We start from the raw sequence: 18,291 nt of genomic DNA, 5'->3' as shown, positions 1-18,291 counted from the left end.
TAAGATTTGGGAATTCACTGTTGTAAGCTGTGATATTTTTATGTTTCAGGACAAGAAAACTCTGCGAGAGTCAACGCCAGACAACTCTGTAGCTCACCTCCAGGAAGAGCTGATAGCAGTGAAACTACGCGAGGCTGAAGCAAACCTCTCACTTAAAGACTTGAGACAACGAGTAGGAGAGTTGAGCCAGCAGTGGCAGCGTCATCTGCAGGTAAAGTGCCAGCCTTACACAGTCACCACTTGATCTGTACAATAAAGTTGTTGTCGACGGATGCTTGGCATTTGGCAGTGAAGCCATTAGTAGTATCTTTCTATTATGAATCCAACAGATAGAGCTTTACAGGTTTGGAGATGATCTTCTGTCATTTCTTATTCTTTGTTACGGTAAATTCCTATTTGGAATATGTATATTGGCTAATGAACTAATTTCTTTGTCATGGTGCTCATGCCAAGTTGGTTTTGAGTCTTTCCATTTGATAAAGACAGTGTGTGAATAATACATTTTCATCATAGAAATGGAGATAAATGTATTTTTCAAAATACAGTATACTTAGGGATGTGATTTTATTGTGACTATTACACTTTTACTACGTCACACTACTTTTGACCAATAAAACAGTACGTCTTTCAACCAATCATGACTGCTTATCTCACAATTTTATCGCGTCCCTAGCATTTGTTTAATTTTATCGCGTCCCTAGCATTTGTTTATTTTTATCACTACCCTAGCATTTGTTTCTTTGTTTGCCAACATTTCAAACTGCACTGGTCTGGATGTCAAAAAAAAAACAGAAAATTACAAACCACTCCAGTCGATGCACAGCAATTTCAGATATGACTCGCATTGGCATTCAAGAACAAGAATTAATAAAGATCACTGGTCATAGCTATGCATCTTCCCTGAAACCCTATTTACAAATCAATGAAGAGCACCATTCGGAAATCCTGAATAAGTTGAGGGATACACAATGTACATTCATGAGTTCACTTCTTTTACACACATGTCCAATATAACATCAACTGAACCACCAATCACTAAAACATCCAAATTTCAAAATTGTACTTTCAATAATTGTTTCTTTTAAAATTATTCATGTTTATTTTTTATTTCATCATCGTTAATTAAAACATTTCTTGTTTATTTCATCATCCCTAATTAAAACTTTTCTAACACTCGTTTATATTATTTAGGTTATGTTTGTTATAGCTTCTGCTATAATATGATATTATGGATAGTCATGTATCAGAGATTGTTTAATACTAAGATTTATTGAAAATCATCTGTCAAGTGACGTTGATTACTGGGATCCGGATGATTGAAGTGGAATGCAAATGTTTTAATAAAAATGAAACTGAATCAACAAAGCCTTCTTGATTAGTAACCGTTCACAGAGTTCAATGAAGATTCGATAGTTGGCACAACTGATAACAAGAAAACATCTAATCATAACACACTACTGCCATCTAGTGTAATGTTGAGATGGTACAATAATACATTTGAAGACATTTGTATTTTCGTAAGTCAATTAATATTTTATTGTATTGGAGTACTTTGTTTCTTCTAATCTTTATATACTTTCCTCTAATCGTGTAATAGTCAATTAAATCCCATTCGAGTTTTGATAAATCAAAACCTCTATACTAAAAGCCAGGTTATGAACCGACTAAACCGGAAGCAACGTTCTGTTGCTCACTTTCTGAGCTCTGTTGCCACATAGTGGCGCGAGATTCAAAGCATGTTCAGCGTTTGTCACCGACATGTTTAAAATAACTACTGTCTAAAGTTCTCGATAACACTATCAACAATATTAGTAATTAAAATTACTGTTTTTAAGAAAGCACGAGCTAATGACGCTGGTACGAAATGCGACTCATAATGCACGTGGTACCACAAATGGACTGGGAAGTTTGGCTACACTATCTCCGTGATTCCGTTGCCAGATTTTTGTTAGCAGGCGACATTTTCACGTGAGGTCCAATGAAAAGCTCCGTTCTCCTTCCCCCTCCACGCCGCCATACTCAACGTGTCATCGCTGCACAGGCTACCCCTCTAACCCGCACTTTCCTCTCGCCCTGCCAACTACTTCCTGTTTAGTCGGTTCATAACCTGGCGTTTAGTGTAGTGGGATTACTGTTGATTATTTTACTCTGATTTCGGTGAATATTTCGTATAAAAAAACAAGCAATTTCGCACATATTTCGCACTCAAAAGAAACTTAAAAATAATAAAATAACATTTTTTTTGAATTAAATACTATTATAGTGACTATAATAGTATTTAATTCATTAATATGTCACATCAACAGACGTATATACGTCATCCAAACATCGTAAGATGAAGATAACATTTTTTTATTGTTATTGAAACAATCGCTTTGAAATTAACAGAAAATTGTTTGCATCATTAATTAAATTCATTTATTATTATTATTATTATTATTATTATTATTATTATTATTATTATTATTATTATTATTATTGTTATTATTATTTATATTTGTGTTTTTCAAATATATCATATGTGATGAAGTCTATTACTTGTATATGGTCCAATAAATTGAATTGTGAGATTACATCATATTGCTTACAATACTTTATTACAAGTAACGGTGGAAATTATTGTAGAACAATTGTATGACGTCACATTGTAGGTACCTCATTCATTTTGCATAATGTCTTGGATTTTCTCCTGCTGATGCACAGTAATACTGTTGACATTGTGCTACACTGGGCATGGATGCATGTTTGCAGGAGCATCGTGTGGAGGCCACACCCCCTCCTGACAGCACTCCTAAGAAGTTGCTCTTCTGGGAGAGTCGTGGAAACGAGACTCAGAGGCTGGAAGAAGAGCTGATGACCACGAGAATCAGGGAGATGGAGGTCCTCACGGAGCTGAAGGAATTGCGACTCAAAGTCATGGAGCTCGAGACACAGGTCAGAAGCAAGCTTACAGCTTTGATAAATCTATCTCCTTAATGTATCCAGCTGTTTGCTGACAACATGAAGTCCACTATAGTCCACTGTAGTCTTTTCAGGAACAGCATTCATAAAGATAGACGACAATGTAAGGCAATCTCAATGTGTGCTTGAAACCTCTATATTCGAATTAAAGTGATAAAATGCAATGTGCACTTTCTTTACCAGTGTATTTTATTTGATACAAGGCGCAATCAATATATTTCCGAACTGCACATGTATTTATTGTATCATTAAACATACATGCGCGTGCCACTGAAGATCACTACTTCCATGCCTGTTGAGTCAGTCTATCAAACAGCGTCAGATTTTCTTAAAGAACTGAACTTCTACACGTGATTTTGTGCAAATATGTCAAGAACCTATTGCGATTTTTCCTGAAATCTCTCCATATTACGCCAATATGTAGCTAATCGGCGATGTATGCCTTGGAGGGGGAAAGGAAATGGCCACCCTACCCCATTACCTCCTGGCCTAGTTGCCTCATGAGTGTTACTTATGAATCTACGTGAAGATTAATTTTTGATCCTACAGAATTTATCTGTTATGGTAATAATTATTATTAGAGGAGAAAAATTTGCTCCGGCACTGGTGATCGAACCCGGGTCCTTGGTTCTACATACCAAGTGCTCTAACCACTAAGCTACGACGAAATTCAATCCACAGCACTGGATCGAATCCTCCTTCTTTATAGTGTTTTTCCCTTTGTGGCCTTACTCCATGTTCGACATATATGTTGATACAGTATATTAAGTGAACTGCCATTATACAATTGTTACCATAACAGATCAATTCTATAGGACCAAAAATTAATCTTCACGTAGATTCTTCGCCCAACAGTGCATATACTGTGGAATCCCGGCCACCAAGCCACTCAATTGAGTGTGCTCCTTGTATAATGGCAGTCCAATATGCAAACAATGCTCTTTTATTGCATTAATTTTATAATCTGACAATTTAAATAATTTTAAATATACGTAAACTTGCACAGATAAAGTTATGAATCTTGTGCCTGTGTGCTTGCAGGTACAAGTGAGCACGAACCAACTACGTCGGCAAGACGAGGAGAACAAGAACCTCCGTGAGGAGCTGGAGCAGGCTGCCAACAGAGAGCGAGATCATATCACCAAACTGCGCGAGGAAAGTCACCGGTACACAGATCTCGAGTCCAAGGTAGTGTTTTCTGCTCCTCATTTTGCACATTCAAGTTTCTATGTTTAATATATCATTTGAATTTATTTTCTTATTGATAGACATTGTGTGATATCTGGTAACAGTTGGCAATACTGACAAGTCGGCAAAATTTGCTGTTTAGAAACTGTTCTTACGTGACCCTCACTATACTACTACTACTACTACTATTATTATTATTACTTTATTGTTATTGTTATTACCGTTGTTGTTGTCATTATCATCACTACCACTAAATTGTCATCAGTTGCCACTGCTGGCTCAGAGGGAAAAGAAGAATAGAAATTTCTCTCAAACATTTACATATGAAGTTTTTTTTTTTTTTTTTTTTTTTTTTGCCAAAATAGACTACCGTATCTAATGTTTCTGACATTCTTGAAGGATGATGATGGTGATGAGATGTAAGACTTTCACAGTTTTCATGGTGTGAGGTTTTCGCAGCATCGCATCATCATGATAATTATTTATTTATTTATACAGATGGATCTCTAAATCCTAATAATGGGACATCAGGAGCAGGGTATTATATTCCAAAATATCAAGAAAGTTACTTCATACCATGTTCATCCTCCTCCAGTCTTGACACTGAATTGCTAGCTATTGATGCTGCTCTTCAGTGTGTTACTCAAATTTCTGAAAAATCTATTTGCATACTTACCGACTCCAAGGGGGCTATATTTAATATAATTAAATATGTACCAAACCTATACGCACATAGAATTATTCCAATTCAGAAACAACTAAGTAAACTAAAAGACCTCCAAAAGGAAATAACATTTCAATGGATGCCTAGTCATTGTGGTATACCTGGAAATGAGAAAGTCGATAATATTACAAAACAGGCAACATATTTGCAACCAAGACTCCTTCAAGTGATATCTCTATCCAGTGCTTTTGCTTCAGTAAAGTCTCATTTTACAAACCTATGGATCAACAATTGGTTCTCTTCTGACAAAGTAAAAATTTTACAGTCTATACAAAAGAAACCAAATGACCTGGAAATGTACAAAAACTTGCCCAGACATGTTCAAACATTTTTAACAAGAGTCAGAACAGATCACATTGTCACTCAATTGTACCTACACTGATTTCACATTTCTGATAATCCTACTTGTCTGTGGTGTAATAATCATAATGAAGTTCTGGAACACATTCTTCTTTACTGTCCATCCATAAACTACAAAAGAAGATAATTAAAATCATCAGTACCAGTTGCAATATATATTGACTACATCCCAACTCTGGCTACTAGCAACAGGCATGTATAATGAACACCGATCAAAATACCCCTCATTTCTCGTGAAAAACAACAACTGAACAGACTACAGTGGACTTTATGTTATCAGCAAACAGGTGGATACATTGAGAAGAATGATTGATTATTATTATTATTGTTATTGTTATTACCGTTGTTGTTGTTATCGTCACTACAACTAAATTGAAGGGTACACGGGAAAAACGAACAATGTCACATTTCCATTGAGGTTGATATATTGATCTATTTCGATATATTACTGCTAAATTTATTGGTGTTTCTACTTGAAATGAAGGAAATGATGAATGTATCCGTGGTTTTAATTCTCCTTTACCACTTTTGGTAAAAATAACACTGAAGTTTGTAGTAATACAATGAATTAGATAATGACATCACCCTTAACAGCATTGTGACATTGTTCGTTTTTCCCGTGTAGCCTTCAATTGTCATCGCCTGCCACTGCTGGCTCAGAGGGAAAAGAACAGAAATTTCTCTCAAATGTTTACGTATAAAGTTATTTTTTTTTTTGCCAAAATAGACTACCGTATCTAATGTTTCTGACATTCTTGAAGGATGATGATGGTGATGTGATGTAAGACTTTCACAGTTTCCAACATGGTGTGAGATTTTCGCAGCATCGCATCATCATGATAATTATTTATTTATGTATTTATTCATAGATGAAGGAGAAGCTGATGATGGCCAGGATCAGAGATGCTGAACATTCCCAGTACGTGGCAGAGCTGAAACAGAAGATCTCGTTACTGGAACTGAAGGTAAGGCACGCAGCACAATCCGATGAGACCGCAAATCACTTTAATAAGCTTTGCGTCCTCACCTTGACATTTCTTTTCATAGAACGAGGAAATGGTGACGGAAGGAGAGCTACGAAGCAATCTGGACGACAGCGAGAAGGTGCGGGAGCTGCAGGACAAGGTGGCAGACCTAAAGGCCGAGGTGTGTGGCACTAGTGTAGTCGCTGTGTTCCCCAATCTGGCCCAAATGCTTTATTCTGCTGCGCACTCTCTGCTTGTGACGTAGCACAATTGTATATACCCTGGTGCAGCTCTACTGATGACAGATTTCACTCAGTTTCTGTTCTTGTCTCTCTCACGTGGTCCGCTCTTCAGCCCCCCGTAATAACACATCCTGGGTGGCTGTTGGGCTTGACCATGCCTCATATTGTAAATATCTTCTTCTGTTTCAATCCACAACACATTGTTGGCTGGTCCAGTGGACTGATATTGTGTAAACTGTCTGTGTAGGTAACAGAAAATTTTGGTTTGTATTGTTTTTGGGAAATGAATTGATTTAATTTGTGACTTAATATGTATGAAAAAATTTGCTAATGGAATTAATATGTTTCTTGTGACTACTTTTGAATCAGCCGACATTGCTACATTGGAAAACAAATCTCCTATATGGATAGAATTGTTGAACAAAACAATGAAAGATATTTTACTAGAACTGATATGTGTTTATACTATCGTATATTTCTTGTTAACAGTTTGACAGATGTGAACAATAAATTCAAAATGGCACTTGATCTAAATGAGGGAGAAAGCAATGGCGAATTGTCTAAAACTGGGGAACATTATTTGATTTCCTCTGTTACTGGCATTGAAAAAGGAAATCACAGCATATCCAAAATTGGCTCTATATTCGTCTTCAGGTGATCAAAAAATGAGATGAGAAGGGATTCCTACTCGTTGGAGTCATTACAGTCAGCCAAATCTGTGATACTGGATTTTTTTTGTACTATGTCATAAATGCAGAAACATTCGACATTTTGGAGCTATGTATTGACACCATCATCAGGGAAGCTGAGTGAAGGAGAGCCTGTCTGTTGCATCTAGTCCTGAAGAACAGCACTTGGTAATCGATCCAGTGCACACGGTTGCTTTTTTCCACCTTCTCTGGTGATGTAATTCATATATATATATAGAACTATGTCTATCTCCTCAGTAGGAATGGCAGGTGTGTAACTTGGGAATTGAGTCGCATAAAAATGCAACCCTCCTTTCCTTGTTCTAGTTGTATTCCTCTTGTTCTCCTTGTATTTACACTTTTTTTCCTTGCACTCTTTGTATTCCCGTTGTTGTCCTCATACTTCCTTTGTTATTCATGTATTCTCCTGTGTTCTCGTGGTTTTCCTTTTGTTTTCCCCTTATTCTTCTTATCTTCTCCTTGTTCTCCTTGATCTCCTTGTCTTCTCATCTTCGCCTTATTCCCCTTATTCTTATTGTATTCCCTTTTTTCACCTTGTCTTCCCCTATTCTTCTTATATTCCTCTTCTTTTCAATATATTCTCATTCTTCTCTTTGTCTTGCCTTTGTTCTCCTTGTCTTCCCCTTGTTCTCCTTGTCTTCCCCTTGTTCTCCTTGTCTCCCCCTTGTTCTCTTTGTCTTCCCCTTGTTCTCCTTGTCTTCCCCTTGTTCTCCTTGTCTTCCCCTTGTTCTCCTTGTCTTCCCCTTGTTCTCCTTGTCTTCCCCTTGTTCTCGTTGTCTTTCCCTTGTTCTCCTTGTATTCACCTTGTTCTCGTCTTCCCCCTTTTCTCCTTGTATTCTCCTTGCTCCTGTTGTCTTCACCTTGTTCTCGTTGTCTTCCCCTTGTTTTCGTTGTCTTCCCCTTGTTCTCCTTGTCTTCCCCTTGTTCTCCTTGTCTTCCCCTTGTTCTCCTTGTATTCACCTTTCTCCTGTTGTCTTCACCTTGTTCTCGTCTTCCCCTTGTTCTCCTTGTATTCCCCTTGCTCCTGTTGTCTTCACCTTGTTTCGTTGTCTTCCCCTTGTTTTCGTTATCTTCCCCTTGTTCTCCTTGTATTCACCTTTTTTCGTTGTCTTCCCCTTGTTCTCCTTGTCTTCCCCTTGTTCTCCTTGTATTCCCCTTGCTCCTGTTGTCTTCACCTTGTTTCGTTGTCTTCCCCTTGTTTTCGTTATCTTCCCCTTGTTCTCCTTGTATTCACCTTGTTTTCGTTGTCTTCCCCTTGTTTTCCTTGTCTTCCCTTGTTCTCCATGTATTCCCCTTGCTCCTGTTGTCTTCACCTTGTTTCGTTGTCTTCCCCTTGTTCTCCTTGTCTTCCCCTTGTTCTCCTTGTATTCACCTTGTTCTCGTTGTACTCTTCCTGTTCCCTTTGTATTCCCCTTGTTCCCTTTGTATCCCTCGTTATATTCTCCTTGTTCTCTTAGTATTCCACTTGTATGATCGCACCCCCATGTATTTATCTGTAAAGATATGCAGCATAGTAAAGTTATTAGTGAAACTTTACGTGACACGGTCAAGCACATCTTTCTCCCACATAGAGATTTGCTTTCAAACCTTTTCACATACAGATTTGTTTTTCAAACTTTTTCCACTTCATTTTTTAACATATGTTGAAATATCTGAGAACTACTCTCCTCCCCAATAAAATAATCGCGTCTTAAATCTGTCAACTCTGTTCAAACAAATTGTTCGTAGAGTCCTGTGTTCACACTGTCATTTTGAAGAGTATCTGGTAGTTAAGCACGTGTTGGGTAGGCGTAGCAATGAAGGCTGGTTGTTGTGGGTGGGAGCGAGCACTCTCTTTGTGTGCACCTCTGGACGGGGACTTCCGGCCTGCAGCCAGATGCCCCTGTCCTTCTTCCTGTTTGCTTGGCCGACTAGGCTTCACAGAAGCTTAGTGCTGCCACCGCGTGTACTAACATGGCCCTGTGTTTAGTTCCCCACGCCCACGAGTCCGGACGTTGAGCCGTGGAAGTGGCTGGAGTAAGTGCTGGAACACATGCTTACTTGCTTGTGCACTTGTGACACACTCGACATCACGGGGCACACACCTCTTGCTTGATTGTGGCAACCAGAAGGAAAAGAGAGCACTGGTAGTAAAATTCTGAGAACATCGGTTGATTTTGTTGAATTAGCAGGAGTCAGTTTTCTCATTAAAATAGAAACAGTTTCATCAACAGTGAAATAATTGAAAACAGTCCTGCAGTTCATGCATAGAACACTTAAGAAAACCATGAATATTTCATAGAAGCAAAAGTTATTAATGTTATTATATACCTACTGAAGTGTCCTGATTGGTCAGTTAGTTATATTAATGTTTGTCGACATAAAAACACATTTTTTGAAACTGAGAACACTAATATAAAAATGTATATAAAATGTGTATTTCTATATGTGTTTAAACATGAATTCATGCAAAATAATTATTTCTGGGAAAACTAAGAGCAAAGAAATAAAATGGTAGAAGACATATTATGCTAAGATTTCGTCCCTTAAAAGAACACCTTTCACCTTGTACAAACTGAATATCCATTACCAGAAAGGAATGGTAGATGTTATTTGCTGCATAATGGCAATTGTATTTCAATACTTTAATTGTTAATAAATCACTTTAAAGGGGAAGGTACACCATATTGGCCTGCAAACATTTATTGAAATTCGTTTTTTATAGCTCAGCTACTATGAAAGCTAAATGAACAAAACTTTTTATACTTTAGATACATACATTACACTTTATAAAACACTATTCAATGGCTAATAATTACCTGTAAAAATAATATCAAATTTGCATAATTATTTTTACAACTGTAATGCGTTTACACAATAAAATTTACAATTAATTGAATATCTCCACGATTCTTTTACAGAAATATTCTAAAGACCTACATCAACAACATAGTCTAAGATTTCTTACCTATTCCTTCAGGAAATATTTTTTTCTTAATAAAACATTTTAGAAAATGTATATTGAAGGTAATGATTAAGAAAAAAAAATATATTTCTTGAAGGAATAAGTAAAAGATCCTAGACTATGTTGTTGAGGTAGGTCTTTAAAACATTCCAGTAAAAGAATCATGCAGATATTAAATTAATTGTATATTTTATTATGTAAATGCTCTACAGTTGTACAAAAAATTATGCAAATTTGATGTTATTCTTACAGGTAATTATTAGCTATATTAATATTCTGAATAATGTTTTATAAAGTGTGATGTATTATATTAAGCATGAAAAGGTTTGTTCATTTAGCTTTTATAGTAGCTGAGATATAAGAAAAAATGAATTTCACTAAATGTTTACAGGCTAATGATGCACCTCCACCCAAATTTAAGAGATATTTGGCAATATATATAATAATAAACATTACAATCATTTCCCATTTCTAACCTAATTTTCATTATTAAAACAATTAGTTACATTCTCGAGTCGAATCTATGTAGAGAGCATAGCTTATGTATTTTATTGTTTAAGCCATACACAGAGTGATTCAAGAAAATGTGCCATACTCTAGGATCTGATATTTCACATCATTGTGAAGAATAAAGTTCATATATACATGTGTCCGATTTTGATAGTTTTGGATAAAATCACGGTTCTTTCTTCCGCAACACGCATCTCTTGTGAACTTCTCTCTCTTTTTCTCTGGACGTCTGGACCTGTGTGTGTTACAGTACAGCTGATAACAGCGACACAAAGTCTCGTGACAAGAGGGTCAGGGTTAGAGATATTGCAACACTGGTACAACATATCTATCTAGCATCCGAACAACGTAAGTTTGGGAATACAGTGTGTGCAGTTCACACTCAGGCTATTTCATGTATTTCTGCAGAAGATGGGGTCTTTGAAAACCGGGTTCAATATAGATTTATCAGGTGAGTAATAATGTGAATGTTCTGTTACTGAATTTATAATACACCCAGTACCATTCTCGTGAATAATTTAAATGCTTAAACCTTTATAATTTCCACGTTTATGTTTAACATTCAGGAGGGTGTAATTCATTCAGTTTAAAAAATGAGACATATATTTACATGAACTTCTTTCATCACAATGATGTCAGAAATCAGAATGGCACAATCTTCGTGAATCACCCTGTATATTACTATTACTACAGCTTCATTCTTTGTCGTACACTATACATGAAGCCAGTGTATTGTCTTGGATTAAACATTTGTTTCTCCTGGTAACTGTACAAAATAGCATCCTCAGGTACTAGAACAAATAGATGACAACCTTATCAATTAACAGGAAACAAGAATAAGAACATATGCACATAAAATAAATTTGAGAATTGATTAATTTCAAGGAAAAATTATTCCAAGGCTGGGTATCGATCCTGGGACCCTTCGCTTAGGACACAAATGTTCTCCCAACTGAGCTACTCCAGGAACTATACACGACACTGTCACAATTTTTCCCTTATATCCACACAACACAAATGGGCTGAAAAGACTCCAGAACCCAACTTTGAGTGCACACAAATACTGTGTGACTTATAGTGTGGCTTTCTGTTAACGTACCTCCAGTAACGAATATATTATGCAAATCTGGCTTTCAGGTAGTAGCTCCCTGTAAAGAAGGTTTGAATAATTTGAAGGAAAAATTGTTCTGGGGCCGGGGACCGATACCAGATCCCAGAACAATTTTTCCTTGAAATTATTCAAACCTGCTTTACAGGGAGCTACTACCTGAAAGCCAGATTTGCATTTGAGAATTGATGTTCTCTACTAAAATTCTGTTTCTTCTTCCATACACCCTAGGTGCTAATTTCATGATAAAAATATTTAACCAATTTCTCCTCCAAGTATATGTCAGATTTTCCTGTAGGAGGCTTCACACAACAGTAAAATGTATCGCAAAATGCTCCTGTCGAGTTGTCACAAGTGCTGCATGATCTCTTGAGTGTGGCATGAGTCACCTGGCAGATTTAAGTGATCTAACACGAATGCATGTAGTCTTAATGTGCTTTTAGTTGACGTTTCGAGCAGAGAGGTGTCTTAAGTCTGCCAGATCCCATTAGAAACTGCCTCTCAATAAGTTTAATTTTCTTAAGTTGCAAAACAAAATTGGTATTGTCATCGGTAGGATTTTTCTGTTGAGTGAGACGATGTGATGTCTTTATACTTCAATCGATTGAAATAATTTCCTATACACAGCAAACTCCCGATCATTAAGGTATTTAGAAATCTAAAATAAATGACTAATCGAAAACATATAATTTTATTCAAATATATACTGTAAATTAAAAGACAGAACACACTGCATTATGACATTTCACTTCAGTTTGGCTTTCATGAAATAACCGTCCATTTTTTCTGTTTCAATTTATAATTTATATTCTGCTTGATAACGTTCCTGGCTCTTTGCAGACCTGTTTCATAATCTTTGGATAGTTTTGCTGCTGATTAATGCGTTAATTAATGCATTCCCTGGAATAATAGCTTAATGTACATTACTTCGTTTTTCTGTTTCCTGCATATATTGACTCTCCCTCCTCAAAAAATATTTTCCTCCAATAAACACTGTGCCTTCTAGAAATGTTTGATGCCCTGTATAGTAAATTCAAATTTTGCAGTTAAGTTCTTGTTCCAGAGAACGCCTCAATTTATACATAACTTCTACTTTCTTTTCTATAATAAAATAATTCTTTATATTTTCTGTCATTTCTGTCAACATAAGCACAACAGACAAAATAGCATTTGCAGTTGTGTTCTTAAATGAAAATTGTTGACAGGAATGAATTGTGAAATAACTCAGCTTTTACACTAACGTAACACGCGACTTTTTGTACGAAACTACTTCTTAATGACTGTGCAATTTGATATCATGGAACTGTCTTACAAGAATCATAACAGTTTCCCCACATTTGCACAATGCAAAGTTTTCATGAAATGGTTTCAAGAAAAAGAAACTGTATACAATTCAAGTTGGCAGTCACATGTTCCTCAATCATTCAGTTTGTTTTAGACTGTTTTATTTGTAAATATTAGTTCAAGTTAGCAGGTAATTAACCCTAAATTTAGTTTGGGAGTTAAAAAAATGTATAATGTTGCTTAGTTTTAAATTATCAGAACACAAGCTTTCATTACTTAATCTATACATAGCCTTAAATTTTTAGGTATCATAGAGTTCTTTTGAGGCGTCAGGAAATATCTGTTCAACATTTTTTACAAAATATGTACAGTATGTCTTTCACCCAGTGACAGGTACTCGACTTTGCATCATTCACCTAAGTGTTCACACCTGTGGAGTAACAGTCAGCGCGTCTGGCCGCGAAACCAGGTGGCCCAGGTTCGAATCCCGGTCGGGACAAGTTACCTGGTTGAGGTTTTTTCCGGGGTTTTCCCTCAACCCAATACGAGCAAATGCTGGGTAACTTTCGGTGCTGGACCCCGGACTCATTTTACCGGCATTATCACTTTCATTTCATTCAGACGCTAAATAACTTACATGTTGATGCAGCATCGTAAAATAACCCAATAAAATAAATAAATTCACCCAAGTGCCCTCATTTATGAACAACATGCCGAAGCTGTAGTCCTTTCTGCACCATATGATAAAGATGATTAATGGAGCTATTATGGACTGTCAGTAGGGGAAATGGGAGTAACCTGCGAAAACTTACCACCAAGCACCCTCTTTGTCCACCACAAATTCCACTTCACTCACTGAAAAATCACGCTTGGATTAGCTAGACTTCTATAGCATCGGCTTTCTGTGCTGGTAACCTGGGTTCGAATCCCTGCAGGTTCAAGTAGAATTTATGAAGAAAGATGGTACTTGGTGGCGGGATTTTGTGGGGTATTCCCGTTTCCTCTACCAATATTTCACCATTGCTCCATTAATTATAATTATCTTACAGTGCTACGTAGTCCGTCTTTTATGGTGCATCAAGAGCAAAGCCTAGGACGGCAAAGAGAACTAAAGCTCGTAGATGACTTGGGTAAATGACGCAAAGTCAAATACACTGCTCCACCTATTTAGTAAAATGCGTTTGAGTCTAAAGAAAGCAGCAAAACAGTACAATGTGGTCGGTTGTTGTGACGAGAATCCAAGCTCTCGTATACCAGTAAGGCATCATGTCACAAACACATTCACATCTGAGTATTTCTGACAAAGTAAATATTATTCAATGCCTTGAAAACGGCGCAAATATTAAGCATATTGCTGGAGAGTTTAAGGTAATATTTATTTTATTTATTTATTCACTTACTTACTTAATTACTTATTTATTTATTCATTTATTTATTTACTCATTTATTTATTTACTCATTTATTTGTTTATTTATTTATTTATTTATTTATATATTTATTTATTTATTACTGTATTTTATACGTAGATATATTCGAGGAAATAAAATTAATTTGTATTAATGTATCTGATTCACTTTTTATAATGAATTAACAACTCTTAAATACCCATTTCCGTAAGATCGATTTTTTACTGCCCATAATATTTCTTAACTTTCATGCTCTACTTAAACATGATGCTTGCCAATTGCAGGGGACTTGTTCCACTTGTAATATCTAAGTAGGTTGGCTTTCTCCAACCAAATTTCTTGGCTTAAAAATCGATAATGTGTTAAATTGGAAAAATCATATTCAAGAAATTACCCCCAAACTAAATTCAGCATGTTTTCCTATTAGATCTATGCAAAAGATAGTACATATCAATACCTTAAAAACAATATACTTTGCATACTTTCACTCGGTAATGAGTTTTGGAATAATATTCTGGGGAAATTCCACAGATATTAACAGTATATTCCTATTACAAAAAAGAGTAATTAGAATAATAGTAGGTGCCAAATCTAGGGAGTCTTGTAGGACTATTTTCAAAAAACTACAAATAATGCCCATGGTTTGTCAGTATATCTTTTCATTAATAATCTTCCTCGTATGTAAGTAATCGTGAAAACTTTGTAACTAATTCAACAGTTCATAGCATAAATACACGTCAAAAAAATGACTTTCATACTCCATCGGCAAGTCTATCGTGCTATCAAAAAGGAGTGTGTTATATGGCAGTAAAAATGTTTAATAGCCTCCCTATCGATATAAAAAATGAAACTCAAAACATAAGATTATTTAGGGCCAAATTAAAGAAGTACCGGTACCTAATTTCTCACGCCTTCTATTCTGTAGACATGACATTCAATAACGCTTCATGAAATTGATACTAAAACTTTGTGTTGTACTAGTAGACTATATTGTAAATCTCGTCTGTATATATTTCATCTAGACTGTGACTATAAATTAAGACTTTATAATAGTATTAAGTTTTTTGACTTGTTCCATATTCTAGCTGTAAGCATGTATGAATACCATGGAATGTTAATAAATACGATACAATACAATCGACGGAGCAGTGTAGGCCTATCTAGCATGGGATAAAAACATTCATACTTTGAAAATAAGTTCAATACAAAAAGAAATCTAATTAATCACACTTGGAAATTTCACGAACAATATAATTCAGACACAAATAATCGGGAGTTTGCTGTATCTGAGTACTGAAGGAGAATGTTTAGGGTTGGAATAGTGTCTCCCAAATGCCTGCCAACTCCTCAGGTCAAAGCAAAAGCATGCAGGAAGGCATCACATCCAGTAGTTGCTTGTCTGATGCATGTTTCGAGCACCAGAGCAAGGATATGGCAGTGACAACAATGCGTGGTGTTCCAGATCATGAGGTTAGAGAGTTGGAAGGAGAGGTGGGTGGGTGGCTGCACCACGGCCCGTGTGCCGGCGTCCCGTTCGGCATCGGTCGACACCGAGAGCGAACACGACGAGACCTCCGACCTCCAGCTGCAGCTCAACAGCGACTCTTCGAGTCCGGAGATCAGCCCCACTGCTAGACGCAACGGTGAAACATCCAGCCCCAGCCTGGAAGTCTGATACAAGTTGTCGGGAAGCCCCTTCATTGGTTTGTTTTCCCGCTTTCTGTCCGTTCCTGAAGTCCCACAGTTTATGTGTAGCAGTGTTTATGTAAGAGAGAGTGTGAGAGAGATGGAGCGAGAGTGCTCGTTCCTCCAGCCGTTGCAACGGTGCGAGGTTTATTGACGGACGTCTTAATTTATTCTGGGACTGCCACGTGTGTTCCTGTGTTGTGTATATTTTGTGAGATGTAAATAGTGTATTTTGTGAAATCTGGACACCAATGGAAGAGATTGTATTACATGTTGTATTAATTTATTAATGCAGTTTTAGAAGAGTTTCCAATGACCGGCATAAAAAAGTGGACATCAGTATTATATGATGCAGTATTCAGTTACTATATCAGAATGTAGGCGCACACAGGACTTCAACTGTTCAGCTATGAAACAAATGACGCAAGTCTTGTAGCACACAACTCTACAGTGGGTCATGTGTACAAGCTAATGGTAAGTTTATATTCCTGTGGTGTTAACGTGGAAGAGGAATGACATCCCAGAAATAAGAATAACATTATTGGCAAGAAGTTTGGGTTGGACTTTTTCCATTACTGGAGAATACAATATACAGTAAAATTTCATTATAACGAACGCCAGTATAATGAAATATTCTGTATTACGAAATTATTTTCAGTCCCCTACCTTTTCTTCATATAATTTAATGTTGTTGTTTTCTAATGCCAGGCGTGTGACAACAAAGTCATTTGACCTCTTGCTCTCCAATATTTTTCAAAGATATTATCATGACTAGCCACTGAAGCACAGATATTTTACCATGTTTATTATCAACATTCATTCACACATCTCTACTACACAAGGGCAGAAAAAATAAATTAACGGTTTTGAAAGAAACTTTTACTCAAATATGACAAAATTTTGTGAACCTACGAACAAAATAAAACTGTTTTAACATATGTGTCGTACACTATTTTTAGACAGTCATTCGTCCTTGCTGGTATAGAAACAGTTCTCCCAACTTCTCTACAGCTGTATTTCCCTTATTGTGATAGGAAATTTTTATCACATTAAAAGCAGGCATTGGTATATTTCAGTGATAGAACATTTGACTGCAGATCGAAATTTTTTATAATTACATTTAATTCTTAATTGTTTCTTGTGGCTAATTCAATAAAATGGAGTTGAAGAAATCTATTTAATTTATATACTGGTACGTTTCTTAATGAAAAGAGTCATTTTTTTAAGCAGACCTGGCATTGTTTGAACTGCTTTATTGATCTGTTGTGATTGCTACCATGTCACATCTGGTGGAAATAAATTAACAATCAGTGAAAACAGTTGAAAGTCAGTGTTAAAGATGTTCTTTGCACTCGTGTTAAAAGTACCAGTACTTTTTGTATGCTACCATATAGCCAATAGTAAATATTTAACACACTTGCCTAGCGTTAAAAGGTCTATTTTTAGGAATGGCTGTATAAAAATATTTTTTATGTGGAGGTTAATGAAAGGAATCTTTGCAGAAAATAACAAAACATTGTTTTTTTGCGCCTCCCCCCCTTCCAGCTAAGTTGCAACCAGAAAACCTCTCAGATAATCGAGAATATACATATGTATGTATGTATGCATGCATGCATGTATGTATATCTGTACATTATGATTATTTCTATGTGACCTTTTCCCAGAAGGTTACGCAAGAGTAGTGAAAGGTCACAAAAAAAGAATCATAATGAATGAATGAATCAGCTTGTTGGGGTCAACACAAATGGCGAAATCCACGTGACTGACCCAATTTAGCTATTTGTGATGATCCTAAATAGGATAATTTTAACTTCTCTCACTTTTCACATGGAGACAGTATGTATATTTTTTCACCAGTAATGGAGAAATCCCAATCCAATCTGAATACTCTACCATTGCTCTCTTCCTCATTTAGGAAGATTAGCTGCTGAGGTGAGATTTTCCGGAGTGTGAGGTTTTGAAACTTGATGTACAGACGTAACCAAATTTTTAAAGCAGATTGCGATTTTAGGGTGGTTGGAGATGAAGATTTCTCTTTCATTATAGAAAACTTCTCCCCCTCCCTAAGTGTTCATACATTACTTATTCCATCCTGCACTTAATTTTATTAGAAAATGAATGTGTATAATTTAATACAATTTTATTGTCATTACATTATAATAAACATATTTTTTTTAAGTTAACACTTTTCTGCAATTTAGA

At 36.2% G+C, this 18,291-nt stretch overlaps 1 protein-coding gene across 9 annotated transcripts in view; it reads left to right on the top strand.

The window, feature by feature from the left end:
• The window catches only part of Evi5 (ecotropic viral integration site 5), a 349,793-nt gene extending 331,755 nt beyond the window's left edge, over window positions 1-18,038 (top strand). For 8 of the 9 annotated variants that reach the window (XM_069814642.1, XM_069814634.1, XM_069814662.1 and 5 more), the window contains 6 exons: window positions 50-211; window positions 2,752-2,934; window positions 4,003-4,149; window positions 6,103-6,198; window positions 6,281-6,379; window positions 15,866-18,038. In XM_069814642.1, the coding sequence (XP_069670743.1) occupies window positions 50-211; window positions 2,752-2,934; window positions 4,003-4,149; window positions 6,103-6,198; window positions 6,281-6,379; window positions 15,866-16,078 (900 nt within the window). In that variant the 3' untranslated portion in view covers window positions 16,079-18,038. Of the gene's footprint in view, window positions 1-49; window positions 212-2,751; window positions 2,935-4,002; window positions 4,150-6,102; window positions 6,199-6,280; window positions 6,380-9,119; window positions 9,167-15,865 lie in introns of all 9 variants that reach the window. The other variant, XM_069814624.1, reaches the window with a different exon arrangement.
• Window positions 18,039-18,291: the final 253 nt, after the last annotated feature.

Source organism: Periplaneta americana, chromosome 2 (assembly GCF_040183065.1).
Source record: "Periplaneta americana isolate PAMFEO1 chromosome 2, P.americana_PAMFEO1_priV1, whole genome shotgun sequence".
NCBI lineage: Eukaryota > Metazoa > Arthropoda > Insecta > Blattodea > Blattidae > Periplaneta > Periplaneta americana.
The sequence above is the reverse complement of the archived record's forward strand: the minus strand, read 5'-3'. Positions and strand labels throughout refer to the sequence as shown.